The sequence below is a fragment of the Desmodus rotundus genome, chromosome 9 (assembly GCF_022682495.2).
Source record: "Desmodus rotundus isolate HL8 chromosome 9, HLdesRot8A.1, whole genome shotgun sequence".
NCBI lineage: Eukaryota > Metazoa > Chordata > Mammalia > Chiroptera > Phyllostomidae > Desmodus > Desmodus rotundus.
In genome coordinates, this window is record NC_071395.1 from 100,548,194 (window position 1) to 100,570,421 (window position 22,228).

The 22,228-nt window shown below is 36.9% G+C and overlaps 1 protein-coding gene across 4 annotated transcripts in view; it reads left to right on the forward strand.

Annotated features, from left to right (window-relative positions):
* SPAG9 (sperm associated antigen 9) overlaps positions 1–22,228 on the forward strand; it is a 110,991-nt gene that overhangs the window by 31,567 nt on the left and 57,196 nt on the right. For 2 of the 4 annotated variants that reach the window (XM_053930493.2, XM_053930494.2), the window contains exons 3-5: positions 9,839–9,909; positions 16,611–16,705; positions 21,989–22,139. In XM_053930493.2, coding sequence (XP_053786468.1) covers positions 9,839–9,909; positions 16,611–16,705; positions 21,989–22,139 — 317 coding nt within the window. Of the gene's footprint in view, positions 1–9,838; positions 9,910–16,610; positions 16,706–17,177; positions 17,567–21,988; positions 22,140–22,228 lie in introns of those variants that run through there. The other 2 variants (XM_053930495.1, XM_053930496.1) reach the window with 2 other exon arrangements.

The following is a 22,228-nucleotide window of genomic DNA, read 5'->3' on the forward strand; positions in this document are numbered from 1 at the left end:
TAAATATATTTTTGTTTTTTTCAAAAATGTTATGTATAATTATTTGGGAGTAACAATAATACTTCTTGGTAGTCAACATCTTGTGAGCCTTGAGGAAGAATCTGAAATTTATTTGGAGGGGAATAAGGAAGTAGTGGATTGAGAAAGACCTTTTGGTGCTTTTCAACTGTTTAAGCCGTCTGCAGTTACCAGCCCTGCTATTCTTAGTGTGGCAGCAATGGGTTCTTCATCAGAAAATACTTTCTATTCATTAGTTCTGTTGTATATTGAGTATTTCTCTCTTGTAAGCCAAATACCTTAAATGAAACAAGTAAATACAGACATTTTAATACAGTTAAAAATATTAAACTGCTATTGTATGCCTGATGTTTAGTCTAGGTCTCTGGCTGTGGCACAGAAGAACATGATATGATCATTGCAGCCAAAGGAGTCAGAGTCGTTTTGCATGTTGGGCAAAGGTTATATGTATGACCTTCTAGTCTTTTTTCCATATGTAGTTTTTATGTGACTGCAGTTGGAGTGTATATATAATTTTGTATCTTTTCCTTCACATTATATCATATTTTCTTTGTTGTATAATCTTTATTATTTTTAATTTTTTAATTTAAATTATTTTATCATTGTTCAACTACAGTTGTCTGCATTTTCTCCCCATCCCTCTCCCGCAAATATTTATTATTTTTTAAAATTTACTTTTCAATTAGTTGGCAAACAATATTTATATTAGTTACAGATGTACAACATAGTGAGTAGACTTTTATATAACTTATGAAGTGATCACCTGATAAGTCTAATACCTGTCTGACACCATACACGGTTATTACAATATTATTGGCTATATGTAGTCAGTAATTAATTTTTAAAAATTCTGCCTGCACCCATCATCCAGAAGCTATGCCATCTGTTAACCATTCTTTTTTCCCTGAGGAACTGTGTTCTGTTCTTTCCTCTAATGAGAATTCTTTAATGGTCACTTTGTTTTGTTTTATGTTGTCTACTCATAAATTCAGAATAAACTTAGAAGTGCAGCCATAATAACTGGTTTGGATCTTACCTGGTTAGCCTATTTAAGTTGTTTTTTCTTTCATCCACATTTTATACGTATGTAATGAATTATTATGTGTTCCTGTAAGCTATCAAGTTTTGTGTGGAATGAAGGAATGAGTCAGAGTAAAAATAAATACTGGTAAATTTTTTAAAAACACAAAAAACCTCTGTTGGTGGTTGGACACTTTTTCCAATGTAGTGAATCATATTGCAGTGAATATTTTTAACACCTATAGGTTTTCCTCTCTTTACATTTTTCTTAGAATATATTTAAGGAAGTAGGTCAAAGAATTATGAATAGGTTAGTGGTTCTTGATATATAATAGTGTTTGGTCATTTTTAATGTGAACAGAATTGGAGAAGTAAGGTTTAGTTGCATATTTTATTTTGTTTATAATAACTCATGAATTTGAATCATTTTATATAACATATTAGCACCCAGAGCTGATATAAAACCATTTACTATTCATTCTTTTAGGAAAAATTTGTTTCCCTCAAGCTTCTTGAGTTTATATTAGATGTCTTTGCTCTTGAGTTGTGGGAGGAGGAGGCAAGATTCAGACGGCAGCTATTAGCGATTTTAAGCTATTTGAAGATTCTTTTCTTATCCTGCCCATTTTTCCTTGGAATGGAAATCCCATTTTTAAATATTAAATGGAAAAATGTTTTTGACAACTGAAGACATTTGGGGTAGAGTCTTGTACTCTGACCTTTCTTCCCTTTATGTTCCCTTATAACATTCAGTTCCCATTTAAATTTGGTATTAGATCTTAGTCTGATAAGAAAACTTCAGCCCTGGCTGGTGTGGCTCAGTGGATTGAGTGCCAGCCTGCAAACCAAAGGGTCTCCTGTTTGATTCCCAGTCAGGGCACATGCCTGTGTTGTGGGCCAGGTCCCCAGTAGGGGGGCATATGAGAGGCAACCACACACTGATGTTCCTCTCTCTTTCTCCCTCTCTCTCCTCTTTCTAAAAATAAATAAATAAAATCTTAAAAGGAAAAAAGAAAACTTCAAGCTTTTACTGTGAAACACTTCTTATTGTACAGAAGAGACTTCTTATTTCTTGGTCATAAGAATTTACACACTACTAACCCTGGCTGGTGTGGCTCAGTGGTTTGAGCATTAGCCTGTGAACCAAAGGAGCGCTGGTTCTATTCCTGATGCCCAGTTAGGGCACATGCCTGGGTTATGCGCCAGGTCCTGCTTGGGGGCATGTGAGAGGCAACTGATCGGTGTTTCTCTCCTTCTCTTTCTCCCTCCCTTTCCTTCTCTCTCAAAATAAACAGTCTTAAAAAAAAAGAATTTACACACCCCTAGATGGAAAGTATAGGGAAGTTGTATAATCATTAACATAATTTTTGTTTTAAAGGAATAAATGGCTTAAAACAGACCACATTCGAGCATTATTTACAAGCAAGGTCTGTCTATTAATGATATGACTGATATATTGAGAATTTCCACAGCACAGAAGAAAATTCATTTTTAGGTATAGTTTATACCAAAGTTAATAGTTGAAAATGCCTAAATATTTTCTGTCAGTATTTTTCAAATCACTAAAAAAAAGAAAAAAACCTTTCAGGCCAATAAAAGGCTTTATCAGCCTCTTTATTGTGCTTTGCAATTGACAATGAATGTTAATATTCTCAGAATTTGAATAATACTATAATTGGTCACTTTCCCCACTTTGAATTTTATCTTGTGAATAGGCAATTCTGTCTACATTATTTTTGATGATTAAAGTAGAATACCAGTGACATTTTCATTGAGAGGCAGCTTTAAATAAGGCAGCTTTAGGAGTTTATATCTTCTGATTTTAAAAAATTACAAAAATAAAATTCATTGTATAGAAAGTAACTTTTAGTTTATTTAACTTAAATCTAGTTCTCTGAAATATTAAGAATATACATTTAGTATACTTTGTTTAAGGGTGTTTCTTTTTTTTAGAGCCTGTCTATGAGAAGGAAAGCAGAAAATTAGGCACAAGATAATTTATGCAAAACACTTAACATGTCATTAGTTCTGCTTCAGTAGGTAGTATCTCATGTAATCTTCAGATGTGTTTTATGTTTTATTATTTGTATTTGGACTCTTCATTTCTATAGTCTAGAGCTAGCTATTGAGAACCTTAAGGTTGTAATTTATAATTAATATCTAGAACTAAAGCTTTCATAGAAAATTAATTTTATGAGTAGAGGTTAAAGGATTTATGGTGATTTACCTTAGAAAACAGAATAAAAATGGCTGACTGCTCCTTCAGACACGTAAAGATATGGCTAAGGAAGATAATCAAGTTGTTCTGTTGTCTGGGCAGATTGAACTAGAGAAAATTGTTGGTTTTGGTTGATCATAAGGAAGTGTTTCTCCACCACGGAGGGGAACACAGGAATGTGTGCTGAGGGAAGCATGGACTCTCTCTGCCCAGAGGCTTTTGGTGGGATAGTAGTCACCTGTTTGTCACATATGGCAAGGTAGCACCCTCAAGTCAGGGACTAGATCAGATCGCTAACCTCCCTGCCACTGGGAGTCTTTGAAGTTATCCTGCTCTCTTTTAAGGATGTGATCATCAGTTCATGAGAATACTTTAGAATTTCCTAATGTGTCATTGATTAATACCATAATATCTGTCTGAAAATCTTTTGAAATTTAGAGATATAGTGAAGGCTTAGTTGGTAGAGGAGAGGTTTTTATTATTGTTTTGATGTGGTTGTCTGGGATTTGTTTGCTGTTAAGTAGCATTGGATTCCTACCTACCTGTTGAGACTCTTGATGGTAAATTCTTGAAGGAAAAGCTTCTGAAAGACCAATGGCAGTCTGCTGAGGCCAGTAACAATTGGATTGTCTGCCTTCCATGAATAGTAAGAACCGAAAATTCCTTTTGAGAAGGCAAATGATGAGTTGGATATGGCGATCTAGCAGGTCTGTTTCTCTTTCTTCCCCCCGTAGGCCTATCAGCAGTCTGATGGGGCAGAAGACAACAGAGATGGAAGGTGTTCCAAACTTGGCAAAGGCCATCATTCTAAGGAGGTAAGCTCTGATTTTGAGCAGGTAGAGCAGGTGGCTCTTCCTGTCTTAATCATATCCCCTTGCTCATTGGAAAGAGGGATAGAGAGAAAGAGAATTTAAAACAAGCTGAAGTATCTCCATTGGCTATCGAAAGGGGGGAATTTTGGATTAGTATTTGGATTCTTCTTTTTTCTTTGCCCCTCCCCCTTCTAAGGCTCCTTGTTTTGTTTTGTTTTCTCTCCAGAATATTTGCAGTTTTAAAAAATGGCCGAGTAGTTATCTGTTGTTTTGGAATAGGAAGGATAAAGAGAATCTTATTTCCAGTTAATCTCATGTTGTAGCTATTGTGATGAGTAAAATGATAAGGTTTTAGGATTTTTCCTGAGATCATTTTGAGGTTTGGGTTCACATGGGAACTATTATTAAACAAGAAACAATCCTTTAGTGCACTTCAGATGTAAAGGAACAATTTAAGCACAGGTTAATTTTACAGTACTTAGGGTTTTCAGGGCTGTGTACCATTCTTGCCCAGATGGGCATGTCTTTCCCTCTTTCCCTTTCCTTCTTCCCTTTGCTTTTCCCCGTACGAATAATTACTTGGTGGCATTCAGGGCTTTGAAGAGGGGCTCTTCCCAGCATTTAAAAGTACTTCTCAGTTAAATACTATATCTCATGGGAGTTAGGCCTTGAGAAAACGGAGTCCTTTGACTACATGGTCGTACTGAATATTGTAAGTATTTTCAGAGAAGAGTGAGAGATTATCAGTTTGTATTATATGATCTGTGGTTAACTCATATACTTAAAAAGGTAATACTAGTCTTTAGAATCACAGCACAGGTAAAGAAAACGTGAAATATGTTAGTCATAGACAGTTTTTTGACAGGGTACTTGCTGGAGGTGTTTGGTCCGCATGAATAATCGCCAGAATAACATTCAGAAAATCATCCAGAATAACGAAGACACAAACTGTGCCACAAAATGCCTATGTATTGACTCAAATGTTACATGTTATTCCTTGTTCATGTGAAGTTTAAAGTGGATGTTTCCCATGGATGGGTGGCTCCTTTGGCAACACAGGCTCTTTTCAGCTTTCAGCTACGGGTCAATCAGTTGTGTACGTTAAGTTGGAGGAGAGGGGAAAGGAAATGGAGCGTTATGTGTGGGAGGTTTTTATTGGGCCAGGCCCAGGGGTGGCACATGTAGTTTCAGTGTACGTACGAGTGTGTGCATGTATATCACATTGTCAGGATTTAAAAAAACACGTGACCGGGTTTTGCTCAGTCGGTCACTGTCTGACTTAACCCGGGCTACTATTTTGAGAGTACAAGGGAGCAGAGGCCGGAGCAGAGACACTGGTCGGGAGGTGATTGTGGTAATCCAGGCGAGAGGTGATGTCTTAGATCAAGGTGAGTGTGATGCAGATGGTAAAAAGTGGCCAGAGTTTGGGTTTATTTTGAAGGTAAAACAGTTTGCTGATAGATTGGATATGGGACGTGAGGGAAAGAGAAGAAGTAAAGAATAACTGAAGAAGAAGTAAAGAATAACTGAAGATTTTTGCCAAAGTAAAAAGATTATGGGAAAGAACAAACAGATTTGGGAGAGACAGTCAGTTCGGTTTTGGCTTTGTTGACATGGTAGTGACATATTGTGAATTGTTTTGTATTTTTTATTTTCAGATATAGCAATATTCAGCATCCTTCCCCTCAGTTCTGGGCACCATCCATGTCAGTACCCATAGATACACTGCACTTCTTTTAACAGTTCCTGTTGTTGTTGGGTTTGAAAAATGCGTGCAGGCTGTACTTTGTACCCTTTACAAATATTAACTCACTCAATGCTGACCTCATCTCTGATATGCTGTCATTATTCGTCAGTTACAAATAAGTAAACTGAGGCCCAGAGAGGTTAATATACCTAAGATAATATAACTTGGAGCAAGCAAAGTCACTGCATTGTAGTCCATTGTACGACTGTCACAATTCACTTCACCAGCCAGCTAATGACAGATCTGGGGGTAGTTGCACTTCGGGAGTTATTATATGTTGCATAGAACATCCATTTTCATATCTTTGGATATTGGTGTGTTTTAAATAAGAACGGTAACACTAGGTCAAAAGATGCACACATTGCTTATTTTAACAGATATCACCAACATGACCTTCAAAAGAATAGTTCCAATTTATCTTCCCCGGATGCCCATCTTTTTTCTTTTTATAATTCTCTAATCTGGTAACATTTTTGCTCATCTACCTATATGGTTTTTAAAAAGATTTTATTTACTTATTTTCAGAGAGGGGATGAGAGAGACATGGATGTGCGAGGGAAACATCAAGCGGTTGCCTCTTTCGTGCCCCCAACTGGGGACCCGAGGCGTGGGACCCAAGGCATGTGCCGCAACCCAGGCATGTGCCCTGGCAGGGAATCAAACTGGCAACCTTTTCGCTTGCAGGCTGGCACTCAGTCCACTGAGCACACCAACCAGGACTGCCTATACATTTTAATGATGAATCAGCACACCTTGTTTGTAATGGTTCTGAAGAGTCTGATTAAATCCTGTTGAATTTATAGCAGTTTCTGGAGAACATAAACAATAACAAGTATTCAAGCCAAGGGGAGTTTCTATGTGAATGGAAATACATTGTGTTTGGATTGGGGTGGAGTGAGGTTGTATTTGTCAGATTTCTAACTCCCCCCCAAAAGTAACCAGTGTCCTGACTTGTAACACATTAGATTAGTTCTGTATGTGCTTACCCTTTTTTTTAACCCACACCTGAGGATATTTTTTTTTAAGATATTTTAAATTTTTTGAGAAAGAGGAAGGGAAGGAGAAAAAGAGGGAGAAAAACATTAATGTGTGGTTGCCTCGCACACACCATCTATGGGGGGACCTGGCCTGCAAGCTACGCATGTGCTCTGACTGGGACTCGAACCAGTGACCCTTAGATTCACAGGCCAGCACTCAATCCAGTGAGCCACACCAGCCGGGGCTTTTTTTTTTTTTTTTTTCATTTCTTTTAGAGAGAGAGAAACATCAATTGGTGGCCTTCTCGGTTACGCTCTAACCGGGAATCTAGCCCACAACTTGGGTATATGCCCTGGCCGGGAATGGAACCTGCAACCTTTCCGTCTACAGGAGGACCCTCTAACCAGCTGAGCCTCACCAGACAGAATGAACTTTGTATTTTTTTGCTCCTGCTGCTTTCCCTCAATATCCTGTTTGTGAGATTGGTCCATGATATATCTAGCAATAATTTGTTCATCTCATTGTTGTATAGTATTCTACTACATGAATTTTTATCCATACTGCTGTTGACAGTTTGTTTCCAGGTTTGGACTATTACAGTAGTACTAGTTTGATCATTGTTTTAACTGCCCTTTAATGGACGCATTTATACACTTCTTAGCAGTGAACTTGTTTTGTCATAGGGTTGTCAGATACTCAACTTTATTAAATCTTGCCAGTTTTCAAATTGGACATACCGGTTTATACTCCCACAAGCAGTATACGCTATGCGAGTTCCAGTTGCTCCACCAGCACTGGATGCACTGTGTTTTTCATTTGAGCTATTCTGACAGATATGCAATGGTTTGCATTGGGTTTTAAACTGCATTTCCATGATTAATAAAGTTGGACATGTATTTTACTTGGCATTTTTTTTATACCTTTGAGTTGAAGTACCTGTCTGTGACTAGGTTCTTTTCATAAGTACTCTACTTTTTTTTTATAAGTAAAATTTTAAAGTAGGCCCCCATATATAAAACAGAGTATTATGTAAAGAGTATTTCTTGAGAGGCAGCATTATAGCATGGTAATTCAAAACAGATTCTGAACCCAGATTCCTCCACTTGGAATCCTGGCTTTTCCATTTATTAGCTCTGTGACTTTGGGCAAGTTACTTGGCTCCTTTTTGCTTCATTTACCTCATTTCTAAAATGAATGTAATAACACTTCCATCGTAAGATTAGTGTCTGGCTCAAGGTGAGTTAGTTTAGGTAACATATGTAGGACAGTGCATGGTACATATTAAGTACTAACAATGTTAGCTGTTAGTAGTGATAGTGATGGTAATGTAAGTTTATTTTACAGATTCATATCAAATTAGCTGACACGAATAATAAGGGTTTAGTGTGGGACACAAATTTGAAATTGAAGGTTATAGATAATAGTTGTGGTTTTATTGTAGCCTTAGCCTCCAGTTTATTTTTTTCTTGGTTGCACAATACCAAGAAAATCTTGAACATGTGCAATTAAAAATAGATAAGGTTTACCCAGTAGTTTTAGGATTAAGCTTTTAGACCAGATTGACAAGTAGTAGAAATTGTTACTAAATGTCTCAGTTTGCTTAGATTTACTCTTTTTATATATAAAGCAGAGAAGCAGCACTAAAAATTACGGTTTTGATATCTATTGTGTTATCACAACACATCTGCATTGCAAGTTTGCTTTTTATTGTTCTCAGCACGGAATGAGTAGCACCTGTACTAAACCCTTGCCTGGCACAATAATGTGTGCATCATGGCGACTGTAATGTGTTACTCACTGGTGTAAATTTAATGAGCCAAATTAGAGGCTTGATTAGAAACAAATCGAAAGTCAGAGCTACAGTTTTCCTAATTAGTAACATATTTTCAAGATACTCAAACAAAGGTGGCAAGAAAAGCTACACAAACCAACATGAGTTTAGCAAGCCGCACACACTAAGTGCTGTTTCGTATCTGTTGTGTTCACATTAGGCACATGAAAACATTTGTGTGTGTACTGTGATAGTTGGTAGTAGTTCCTTCTACAGCCCTCTGACACAGTCGCAGATTATCGCTTACAAACTGCCTTGTAGCTGACCCTTACACCAGGAGAGTTGCTAACTAATGTCAGGCGTTCACAGACTTAAATGAGTATCTGGACAGGCTCCTCTAACACCAGCTGTATTTCTCCCCAGCAGACTGCCTCCTACTACTTCTCAGCCAGTGTGGGCTCCTCCAGGCTGGCCAGTCTCCCCTCTCTGCCTTACCACCAGCCTGGATTTGTGTTCCCATCTCTGGTGACAGTGCCTGGGACACTCTCATCATCATCTATTTTGAGTGCTGTGGTTTCTTTGTGGTCCTGCTTGAACTCTACCTTCTCTCAGAATCAGTCCTCTCTGTTATCATTCTTTCCTGTGAAATCCTGTCTGAGCATTCTAAAACTTTTTAGATTTTTTAAAGACTTTCTTTCTAGTCTAAAACTTTTTTTTTGATATAAAGTAGTGCTCTGTGAGCACTTCCCCAAATCAGTGCCCCTCACAAACTCCATCAGCAGAGGGAGCTAAATAAAAGAAGACAAGTCCCTGAAATTAAGACTCAAAGCAGAAAAAGTATCCCAGTGCTTAAAAACAATGGCATTTCCACATATGGCTCTGTAGGGAAACAAGAGCTCGAATAATGTTAGAAATCAACGATTTGGGCCCTAATCCCAGGTTAAAACTTCTATGAGGTGATTTGCAAAGTGTTTTTGAAAGAGTTAATTTTATACCATTTAAAAAACCAATTTAGGGGGATGACCTGATAAACCTATGCGTGTTAGGAGAAGCATTCTGCTAATTTTTTACAATCCAGTTTATCTCCCCTCTGAAAGTTTTATTTATTAGGGATGATAAAATGAGGTTACTAGCTTTGTGAAGAATTTCGTATGCAGCACCGAGTCCTAAAGTCGCTAAGGATTATGGCTAACCCATTCCAAGATTTTAAGATGGAATTTTCAAGTAAATTTTTAATACTTTGTTTTGATTAAGTGTATGTATCTTAATTTCAGTTAGCAGACTTGAAGAAAGAGAAGCAGAACTGAAGAAGGAATATAATGCATTACATCAAAGACACACTGAGGTGGGTTTTTGGGTCATTCTTACCATGCTGATATTGAATACAAAAAACCTTAGGAATTATGTCTTCGTTTTCTGTGAAAATCAACTAGTATGATTCTTGGGGATTTAAATTTTCACGTAGCATTTGCCTAATTACCAAATGTTGGCTTTAATGTTTTTTATTTGGAATTAACTTTTCATTGGATGAATGAGTGTGCCTCCAGTAGTTGTTTCTTTGGCTGGTCAAGTAAAAACTTAGGTGTGCCTAATCAAAAGTATACACGATGCTAACATGAGAGAATTGATTTAGTTTATTTTGTTAACAGTTGATAGATGATAGATTGGTAAATTATGTGTAGGACTCTCTACATTTATAATTCAGATAAAGGACTTATTTGCCTTAAGCTTACAACAAATAATAATAAACAAACTATAATGTGTTAAATCAAAATGACTCTAAAACAGGTTTTCTGCATGAAGTTTCAGTATTTTAATAGGATAGCTGCTCCTACCATATTATAGCACTTACATATGTAAAGTCACAAAGCCAAAATTTTGATATTTTTCAGTATTTTAAATTAATAATCCCAGCACATAATCTATCCAAAGTAAATTAGAAAATGTACTTGAGGGTTTCTTTTTTTAACCTATTCATGATTCTCTGTCAGCCTTTCATTTGTTGCTTTTATTTATATCTCCTTAATGTGAAAATTGTTTCTGCTGTATCATGATCAGCTTGGGAGTCACATATTTAAATATATAGAATTTCCATAGGTGCATGCACTATTTGGTACAAGAAAAAAGTAAGAACTCCTCTCTTTTTCCCTTTCCAGTCCAACCTTTCCCATGATACAGACGGTTCCAGTCTTCATCTCCCATTTTTTCTTTCACTGGTTTGTGTGATCTCTTATCCTGCTTCTAGTGGAAACCTATGTATTGTTGCTTTTCAGGGAGATAAAACCCACTGCACTCAGTTTTACTGGCTTTGGAATAATGTGCTTAAAACATTCTCAGAGAGGGGTTTGAGTTTCTTTCCGACGTAAAGGTTTGATATCACTAGTGTAGCTTACACAGCCACACACAAAGCATGAAGTGTCGCAGAACTGAAATTCAGGGGTAGACGGAAAAGGTTGGCCACAGAGGGCTGGAACCATGGAGCTCTGGGAAGACAGGAGCAGCCTCACAGAAGCCTTGCAGTGTATAAAAAATGCCTGCATTTTAACGAGATGGCACCTGGTGGAGATCAAGACTGTTAAAAAAATGATTAGTAAAGGCTTATTGTTGGCTCTTTTTACAGCCTTCATTTCAGCGGCTGAACAATGCCTGGTACATAGTGTTTACTCGTAGTGCTTAGCAATGCTATACTTATGTTTGGGGGGATATGTGTATGTACCAGAAATAATTGATAGTGATGACTAATCCTTTTTTAAATTGAAATCCTAACCTTTGTAATAATTGAGGATTATTAAATTATGACGTGTTAAAGTATGCATAAAATCACGCATTCTTGAAAAATCACCATAAAGTGAAATTTCATAGTTTTTCTTACATGTTTATTTTATTTTACTTTTTATTTTATTTATTTATTTTTAGAGAAATGGGAAGAGAGAGAGAAACCTCTGTGTGCAAGAGATTCTTCAGTGGGTTGCCTCTCATGCCCCCAGCCGGGGACCTAGCCTGCAACCCAGGCATGTGCCTTGACTGGGAATCGAACCAGTGACCTTTCAGTTCTCAAGCCTGCACTCAATTCACTGAGTCACACCAGCCAGGGTCACGTATTTATTTAATAAAAGTGATGTTGCTACAGAAAAACAACCTGACACCTTGAAATAAAAAGATACGATAATTTTTCTGTCCTATTCCTTCATAGAAGGATAGTTCCAGGAAGAAAAAAGATCCCAGGAGAACTCTTAAATAGCAGTTCCAGAGCTAGGCCTGTGCGGTAACCAAGGCTGATTGGGCACATAGCAGGGCACCTCTTTCCTCAGGTCCTCCCCCTCTGTCCCAGCAGCTTCTGCCCTCTACCCTGATGGGCTCCCTTTATTTTGCCCTGCCTCAAGGAAGGTTTATGTAACACTGATATAGCCACTTTGATATGTGGGTTTGTTCCACTGGAGACCACATTTTTCTTTGTTCATACATCTGTCCAAGAAATGTCATTCAATTAGCAATTATAAATAGCTATTCAGTGCTAATGAACCAGGTGTCCTTGAAAGGTAAATTCTGGAAACCTTCAGGGAAAGGAAGTCTGAAGGATTTAACCTTCATTTTTTCATGATTATTACAAACTAAAGTAAGCTTTTAAAACAGGCACAAAAATGTTTCAGTAGCACTTACATCTAACCCATTGTTTGCTGCTTAGGGAAAATTTATGGCTATTTTTGTAACATGAATAACTGTTCTCTAATCAAACCCAAAATTTAATACACATCACTGAAATTGCTTAAAAGAAAATATGCTTAAAGAAGAGGGAAGTTGAGGAAATAATAAACACAATTACTTGTAATTGTGAGGCACTCGGCCACATGTGTGCATACTCTTAATGTTAATTCCCGAAAACTTGAACCCTGGTCTTACATCAGGGAGTATTTAAATGCATTCTTACTTTATCCTCTGATCAAACCCACTTTACATATTGAAGTTTCAAAACAATATGAGGTGATTTGTCCCAAATCCCATGCTAGTATGGGCCTGGATTTGAATCTAGGTTCTGTCTGAATTTTCTGTAACACTTTTAGGTTGTGGAACACATGGGTGTTAAATGTACTGGAAAATTTTCTGTACTTTTTCACTTTATGGCATCTCAGCAGCTTTAAGAAGAGTGACTCTGTGGCTGCAGGTATTTGATTGTCGGGCTGCATATGGAAAGATTTAAGTTCTACACAATTAAAGGAATCCATGCTACTGTCTTCACAACCTCACTGTTGCCTTTCTTGCTAGTTTTAGTCAAAGCTGACAGTCAACCTCTAAGGAGAGCATTTCTCCAAGAGGGAGGGGAGTTGGAGTTTTCCAGACAGTGTGCTTGGAATCCTTTTTTATGACTCTAGCTGTTGGTTGCTGACTTGACGCCTGACTACGTATGAATAGATGTGCATACCTGAGACATTAAGAACTGCAGTTCTGAGATCAGGAGGGAGGAGCCTGGTGGACGCAGCAGTAGATTCTCTAAAGCATATTCCATTTTACTCTTCTCTTTCTCTTCTATCTGGCAGTACTGATCCTGCCCTCCCACTCGTGATTTTCAAAGACCAGAGCTACATTGTGAAGCGCTGTAATTAAAATTTATTTTTGGTATAATTTATATTTTCTACTCTTTTGTGCATTTGTAGAATTAGTGCATATTTTATTTCACACGTCAGGAAATGCTTAAGGGTGTGGGGTTTTCTTGTGGGTGTGAGGAAGAAAAGACAATGAGCTTATTGTCTGCCTAGAAAACTGACTAAAAGGTCAGATACACCACGGAGTCCTATAAGGCTTACCTGCTCAGTTGACTGAGTCAGAGGGACCTGAGTTCTGGCCCCAGAGCCAACCAGCTAATGACAGAACATAGTTGATTATTAACTAGTTGGTCAAATAGGACAAGTTATTTTAACCTTTTTAAACTGGAGTCCCCTAAAATTCTAATATTGTTGTGAGGTTTAAATGAAGCAATGGCTGTAAATGCACTGGTTGACTTGTAGCTGGTGCTCAGTAAATGTAAGCTGCTACTTTGTTACTATTCTCTCCTATTAACTTCTAGTGTAGTTGGTTGGAACCAATTTCATTACCTAGACCATTTTGGAGTGATAGAATACTGTATCTGAATCGGGATCAGTCATTTGAAGGTTTAGAATTCAACATTTTCTAAATTAAAGATATGTTTTATAAGACAAGAATCAGACCATGTAGATAGACCCTTTTGAGGTAAAACTGATTCTCTCTTTGTATTCTATTTATAATTCTTTTTATTCTATATTAAATAAATAGATTACTACAAAGGCAGTCTAGGGGAGGTTTCTGTTCATCTGAATTGCTTAATGAAATTTAGATTCTTCCATTGGAACTATACCAACTTTATATGATTACCATCCAGTATAAAAGAATTCAACTTAGGTTTTCTAAAACCTTTTGAAGATGTAAATTGATATTTGGCCAAAACACCGTTTTGTTATATTAGTCTCATTTAAATATTTTTCCTCATCCCTGGCAGGTGTGGTTCAGTGGATTGAGCGCCAGCCTGGGAACCAAAGGATTGCTGGTTATATTCCCAATTCCCAGTCAGGACACATGCCTGGGTTGTGGGCTGGGTTCCCAGTAGGGGGCGGCAAGGCAACCACACATTGATGTTTCCCTCCCTCTCTCTCTTCCCCTCTCTAAAAATAAATTAATTTTAAAAAAGTAAATATTTTTCCTTAGAGTTCTTCCGGATACAAGAAAACAGCTTATTATTTCTGGCTTGCTGACACAAAGACAAACTGTATTTTTCAAAACTGTTGTTAAAGAGAAAATCTGTAAATTTAAAATAAGTGTATATATAAATTTAAAGGTTGAAAAATATTTTCACATACCATATTCATGTAATTCTGTATTCATTTTTGTTTGCCTTGTACATTTTTTGTTTGGACTAGTCTTAAGTGGGGAACAAACCTGGTTAATTATTTATTTAAAAATGTTTGAGCCCTGGCTGGTATGGCTTAGTGGAATGAGTGTTGGCCTGTGAACTGAGGAGTCGCTAGTTTGACTCTGGGGGTGGTGCATGCCTGGCCTATGGGCCAAGTTCCTTCTCCCTCCCTTTCCCTCTCTCTAAAAAAATAAAAATAGTTTTAAGAAAATGTTTGATTTGATAGAATTACTCATCTTAATTCATGCATCAGAATTCAGCATTATGTTTATTTGTTAATAACTTTCAAATTGATTTAGATATTTCATGATTGTACCTGAATGCCAAGTAAAATATTCACAACAAAAGCGTACTTTAAAAAAAAATTTTAATTTTGTTTAAATTTTTTTCTTTCAACAGTTATCTTTTTAACATGCTACAATGAATATTTAAATTACTAATATTGAAACCCACCTTCATATAGCTAAAGTTTAGAAACTTCCAAAGATATGCTGCAGTTTTAAGAATTCAGGGAATATTCCCCAAAAAGATACTGACTTTGTTGTTTGCCTACTCTTAATATTTACATTTCATATATTGATAACTTACCTTTTGTTATTTTTAAAAAATTGTCATTATATTACAGTTGTCCCAGTTTTCCCCCATTGCTCCTCCCCCCACAGTCAGTCCCCCACCCTGTTGTCCATGCCCATGGGTCATTATGCCTGTTCATTGATTAGACCCTTTCCCTTCCTCTCCCCCTTGTCCCTCTTCTCCTCCCTACTTTTGTTGTTTTTTAAATTTTGTTTTTTATTATTCATATCATGTAAATATCTAGCAAAGGCCTTTTTATTTTATAATTGAAACTTACTGCATTTTACATATTTTAGTGTCAGATTTAAGTTTCTTAAAAGTGGAACTACAGATTATTGAGAATCTCAACAGGACTATAGAATTTCTTGGCAGTTTATATACTTAATATTCTTGAATTTTTCACTTCCATATTCACCTTGTCTGTCTAAGGTACAAAATCACAGTGCTCTGATTTTTAATTTGTTTTAATGTGCTGCTATATAGATAATTAGATTAAGTAATGATACCAATGACTAAGCAGACAAAGGAGAAAATATATTAGCATTCTTTCAACAAAATATATAGATATAATAAGTAAACATATTGGCATTAAATTAATTAAATTGAAAGTGATCTTTACTGTCTGAATCCTTCATAAAATAGAAAAGATCACCACATAAAGGTATGGTTTTGTTAAACAGAAAACTTTCACAGCTGAAAGCTCTTCTGAGGACATCTTAGATTTTTCTCCTTGTCATTTTCTTCTCAAGTTTCATGTTAATTTCTTTGTTGTTTCCCATTTCACTGAATGAACTTCTCAAATGCCCTTTATTATTTATTTTAATCAATTCTCTGATCACTTCCCAAGTGTCTGTGTCCTAATTTGTGTTATGTCAAAATTATATCATTTTATAGTATCACAATGTAAAAAAGGTTTTTTGCAATGCTAAGCAGCATGTTGCCTACTTTTATGGACACCAGCATCCTTAAATGTGAGCGTTTGCACATTTCTTTGCCACTAAAATTATTTTTAACTGAGCGAATTGGGGTGACATTGTTAATAACATCATACAGATTTCAAGTGTACAGTTCAGCAGAACATCTATATACTGCATTGTGCACCCATCAGCCAAAGTAAAGTCTTTCTGTCCCCATTTATCCCTCCTTTGCCCTCCTCTACCTCCCCCAACCCTCCCCTCCAAAATTTTTTCATTCTGATACTCTTAAAAAAATTTTTTTTAATTTGATTTATTGTTTTTTAGAGCAAGAGGAGAGTGGGAGGGAAGGAGAGAGAGAGAGACAGACACTGATTTGTTGTTCCACTTGTGCATTCATTGGTCGATTCTTGTATGTGCCCTGACTGAGGATTGAACCTGCAACCTTGGTTTATTAGGACGATACTCTTAACCAACTGAACTACCCAGCCAGGGCCTAATAATCCTTTAAATGGAGCTATGGGTAATCTGATAAATAAGAAATTTATACAAAAATGTTTTCCTTGTTAAAACTCCATGTTTTTTATTCCAGGTATTAGTCTTAAATTTTTGTGTATTTTTTTTTCTTCGAAACAGATGATCCATAATTATATGGAACACTTAGAAAGGACAAAACTTCATCAGCTCTCAGGGAGTGATCAACTAGAGTCTACTGCACATAGTAGAATTAGGTAAGCTGTGTTATATGTTCTGCCTTGAGAAAAAAGGGAAATGAGTAATCTGTCTATTTCTGTTTCTCTCTGTTCTTTAATCCTGGAACAATAGCTAGGCTGATTCAAAAGCTCCCTACTGTGGTTGGAATGCTATAGGAAAGAATAGCATAGAAAAATAGAAACAACCTTCACCATTTCAAAGGTAAATTGTGAGCCATGTCATATAAGCAGCATATTGATGTATTTTGATTGTTTTCTAGTAATGGAGATTACAGTAGATTTAAATTTTTCTGATTTGTAGGAATGCTGAACATTTTCAGTTCTCCTGGTTTAAAGTCCTTTTCGTTACTGAGAGGCACGGTTGAAAGGGTTAGCGAGACTTCTGTTTGATGTAGGAGTGTGAATAAATTATGTAGATCTCCAAGCATTGTAGCCAATGAGCTAAGCCAGGACTCTTAGTGGAGAGGAACACAGTTAATAGGCTGCCTGTCGCTCAGGATTGCTGCATAAATGCTAGGGGCAGCAGCTCTGGTTATGAGGTGGGCAGAGCGGGGTGACGTCATCGCTTCGGAGCTGCTGCAGGACCGAGTGGAAAGCTGCTGCTGATGGCATTGTTTTCGTGGCAGCAGCTGAATGACAGATCCTTACTACAAAGATACCCCTTTGGCCCCCGTGTAGGCCTCCTCGTTCGGGCGGTTCACCATGCCAGCACAGCGCCATGAGTCCTGGATGCATGCTGCTGTTTGTGTTTGGCTTTGTTGGCGGGGCGGTGGTCATTAATTCCGCGATCTTAGTATCTCTCTCTGTACTGCTGCTTGTGCACTTCTCTATCTCTACCGGTGTGCCAGCTCTGACGCAGAACCTACCAAGGATACTCAGGTACTCCAGTCTCTCCTAGCAGCCCCTTCAGTTGGTTTTTCTCAAGCTTCAGGCATCTGCTTTGTAACCATTTCTGTTGCAGATTGAAACAATGGAAAATGGCCTGAAGCTAGGGTTTCTATTTTTATTTGTATTCATTTGTAGACCAGCATTTAGGGATGCTGCTTTATGTTTGGAAACCGTGGACTTCCGAAAAGGGTTTTCGTATTGTACTTACCTACAAGTACAAGGTCAGTGTGGTCTTGTTTTAAGCAGAGTGTTGAAAGAGTGAGGGGCCAGCAGAAGTAGAGTGCCAGGTCCAAGTTCGTACAACCTCTGGTTTAGCATAGGAGCTTTTAGGGACAAATATCTTTTATGCTGGGGCGTAGTTGATTAGACAAAGGCTGGAGGTGTTTATTTTGTTCCAATTATCCTTTGACTGTTAGAGGTTCAGTCATTATTTTTGCAATTTTTGGTAGCAGCTCATGGGAACTAATTTTTCTCTTAAATTATATTTTAAAGTGAAAGAATTTAAACCTTTTAGGGCAAGGAATGCATTTTCCTCCATTATTTACACATCAAAGTTGTGAAAGCTTTACAAAGCCTATTCACTATTGTTTAGTCAGATGTTGCCCTTTCTTTGTAGACTTGGGTGACAAATATCCATGCCTGCTTGTGGGGGTGGTCATTAATCTCTGGTTTTTCTGCTGTTCACTCCACTTGTGCCCTGTAGGAACCATCTTCTACATTTTAGAGGTTTACGGTTTGGGTTTCTTTTGTTTCTAACTCATCAAACCAAACTCTCTTGATTTGTTCGGCTTTCTGTTTTGCACATGGTTTTAAATAAAGGTTCATAGTGTATAGCTTTTATTATTTAAATGTTTACTTAAAATTCTTCTAATTGTGGGTTTAGATAAATTAGGAGGAATTAAAGTAGTAAATTTCTTTAATCTGTTCTTTTTAATTCACAGGTCAGTTCATGTTCAACGTTAGTTTAAGGCCCAGGAATTAAACTTTATGGTCTAGAACTAGTTACCTTGGTCATTTCCTTTCGGGTTTTTATAAAAATGAGGAGCGATCTTATTACTTGTATATATTTCAGTACATAAAAGATTTGTGTGTGTGTGTATGTGTATATAAGCTGTTAGGAAATTAAATATACCTTAACTCAAGCATGTATAGAATATTCAAATAAGACTGATTTGAAGGTCTGTTGTAGGCTTCCGTTCTGTTTGACGAGTCTGTGCTGCGCGGTTTGCGAGAGCCTCTGCAGCTGGGCTGCCTGGGTGCACGTGCTCTACCACAGGCGTGTTAGCTGTGGGGCCTGTAGCAGATTGCTTACTCCTCTGTGTCTAAGTTTCCTCCTCTGAGGTTCTTACCCCGCTGGGTGGTCTTAAAAATCAAGTGACATGATCACTTTGTACTTAATCAGTTACAAGATATATAGTAAACTAAACAAGTAAATAGTTTTCATAGTTACTTATGTATACCCCCTTTTTAGCAGAACTGTTTTAGGTCCAGCTATTTTACTGATCAAACAGCTTATGATTAAATTCAGTAAGTTCCTTGACACAAAAGTTGCTGTTAACCTGAATAAAGATATCCAAGTCTTCAAAATTGAAATTAAACCGTCAAGAAGTAGGTAGTTCCAAGGACAGTACGTGGGCCTTGGAGTCAAACAGGTCTGACTTTGAACCCTGTCTGCCGATTACCCGTGTCTAAAGTCTGTGAGAGTTGCTTTTCCTATTCTGAAGACTGAGAGAATAATCCCTATTTCCTTATGGAGATGAATGAGAACATATATGTAAATCATTCGTTTCAGTACTTGCCACACGGTATTGAACAAATGTAATTTTTTTACTGCTATATATATGATTCTTTTCTTTAAATGTTAATAAAGCCAAAATATATTTGTGAAATTATTTATGCATGTAAGATAACATTTCAATAGACAACTAAAAAATGGAGGTATGGAACTAAGGCCATTTTAAAAAGAATACAACAAGGATTCTCGTAGTTGATGATAATCTTGTCTCTAGACAGTAACAGCACTGAAACATCTGAGGTTTAAATCTGCCACTAATATTTTTCCATTTATCCCATTCTTTGGTTTCTTCTGTGAATTTTACTGAAGCATTTAATACATAGAGTATTAAACATGCATGCCAACATATTGTAAAACTAATGTTCACATTTTGGGGTTTCTTTTCAAAAGTAGGATTCTGACTGGCTTGTATAATTACATGTCCTTCTCCCGCCCCCTAACTCTTATATAATTTATCAGTAAGAGGAGGAGAGAAGGGATGTATGTAGTAAGATTATTTTTTAAGAGTTGGAACAATGTAACCCTGAGTGTCATTGACAGATAGCTGCCAGTGGCTGAAGAAAATTCCCTCTGTAGAGCAGTATCTGAGTGATTAATAAAAGCAAGATAAAGAGGTGTGAATTAATTAACTGTAGTAGGAAAGTAAAACTGGGATCCACAGCAGACTCCTTCCCCCATTAGCTTTACACTTTTTCGGTGTTTGACATGTGTGAAAATGAATGGTTATCATTCATATAAGAAGATAATTCTCATGACTGGCCTGTATTTTGATTTTGTTAGCAGTGTGATGGATTCATGTGAAGTCTGTGATATCTTCCTGGTTGTCTTTGTATTTTGGGTTAGAGAGCTTTCCATTAAACTCCATCTATTAAATTCCCAGTCACTCTTTTGCTTACGTCATTAAGACTTTCAGTTTCCACAGTATGTTCCCCCAAACTTAACGGATAAACATCAGGTTAACAACTTTTTATTTTGCCAAGTATGGAAAGCAAAACAAAACACTTTCCAACTGCTGTCATTATAATTTGATGAAAGAAAGCATTTTAGAGTCAAAGAAGCAGAGAAGATGTAGAAAAGGGTCATTCTCAGGAAAGAACTGGTTCCATGACATATGGAAATGTGTATGTGTAAAACATATACTATGTTTTCCAATGATGATACAATACATAATACCCCTCTTTGCCATGAAACTATGAAAAGTTTATTGCTGAACCAGCATTTGGGAATAACTAGTATAAACAGGATAGCTGATGAGTTAATTTACTTTAATTTTTGTCATTTGGATTTTTGGCATCTCATTGTCACAAACTTGGATCTGGTATTAAGATCTAGCCTTTTATTGTGCTGCCTACCTGCATTCGAATTTTCCTCCCAAATCAAGTAGGAAACGTAACCCAAGTGTGAAGAAATGATGAATAATTAACTCTAACTGATCAAGTCCTGTTTCATTTTCTTGTGGATACACCCTTAATAAAATGCAGTCTCTTGACCCTTTGCCTCACCTAATGTTAAGAAAGTGTTCTGGCTGTTTTACAATCCTTTCCGATTGTCATCAGTAACGGAGGGGCAAGCCCTTTGTGTTGAATGAGGGCACATTTCAAAAGTGGCTTAATTTTCTTAATATAAAAATGAGTTTACAAAATAAAATACTTATTTAGCAAAACTGAATACTTTGCCACTTTCATTTATAACCTCAGTGTTTTTATTCTAACTTAAATTACTACCAGTAAGGGTCGAGTTTACTGCCCTAATAAACCTTTAGTGTCCCCTGCCTTGCCAGTTTCCACACTTTGGAGTTAATGACCTAGGATGACCTTGTGGTAGGCTTGCTTCCATACTCCTAGATCCCTTAGATTTTGGAATCTTCTATGCATCAGCAAAGATCAAGTTTCTTGTTGCAATTCTATTATTATTAAAATTGTAACTCTTGTTCATTGAAATTTCCCACAAAGCAATGGAAAGTACAGTCTTTCATAGAATTTTTGACCTCCTTGTTTGGAAAAACTGACAATGGTTTTCTCATATGTACTGTGATTAAAAGGAACTCATACATGGGTTCTGTAGAAAAATACAGCTTTCTTGCTTTAGTGGATAATAGTCTTTTGAGCACTTTTTACTATTTAATCAGTTACCCTGATTTAGATCATATGTTCATTTTCCTTTAGGCAGAAAAGGCATACCCTGAAGAAGGTTGGGCAAACATCTAAGACTCAGTGTGAGGACTTGGGAAATCTAGAAGCAGGGGTTAGGGTCGCTTCCACGGGAGGAGGTTGCAAGTTACCCTAGGGCTGACTGAAGCCTGAATGAAAATTTAGCAGTTATTCTCTCTCTAAAAGCAGACCACAGACCGCTTTCTGGGCAAGGAACTCATCGGTAACTTGTAAAATTTCTTAATCATTTCTTGCTACTTTTCTTAGTTGATTTCTTGTGGCTAATTTAAACTTCTAAGAACCTCTACTTTCTCTTTGGTAAGTTTACTTGTTCAAATAGGCAGACAGTATTATTTAAAAGTAATGATTCTAAAGTCTCAATAGCCCAGGGTTATTACTTATAGTCATAATGAATAAAGAATTAAAAATGAACAAGTACTTAATTTTTTCTCTCCCCTCTCCACACAGAAAAGAACGCCCTATATCATTAGGGCTTTTCCCATTACCTGTCGGAGACGGATTGCTGACCCCTGACACAAAGAGAGGTGGAGAGACCCCTGGGTCAGAGCAATGGAAATTTCAGGAGCTAAGTCAGCCACGGTCTCACACCAGCCTGAAGGTAAACTTTAGTTTGCTGAAATACTCAATTTATGTTTTGTAAGTCTTTTTAATCCAAATTGAAGTACTAGACAACCAAAACATAATAAA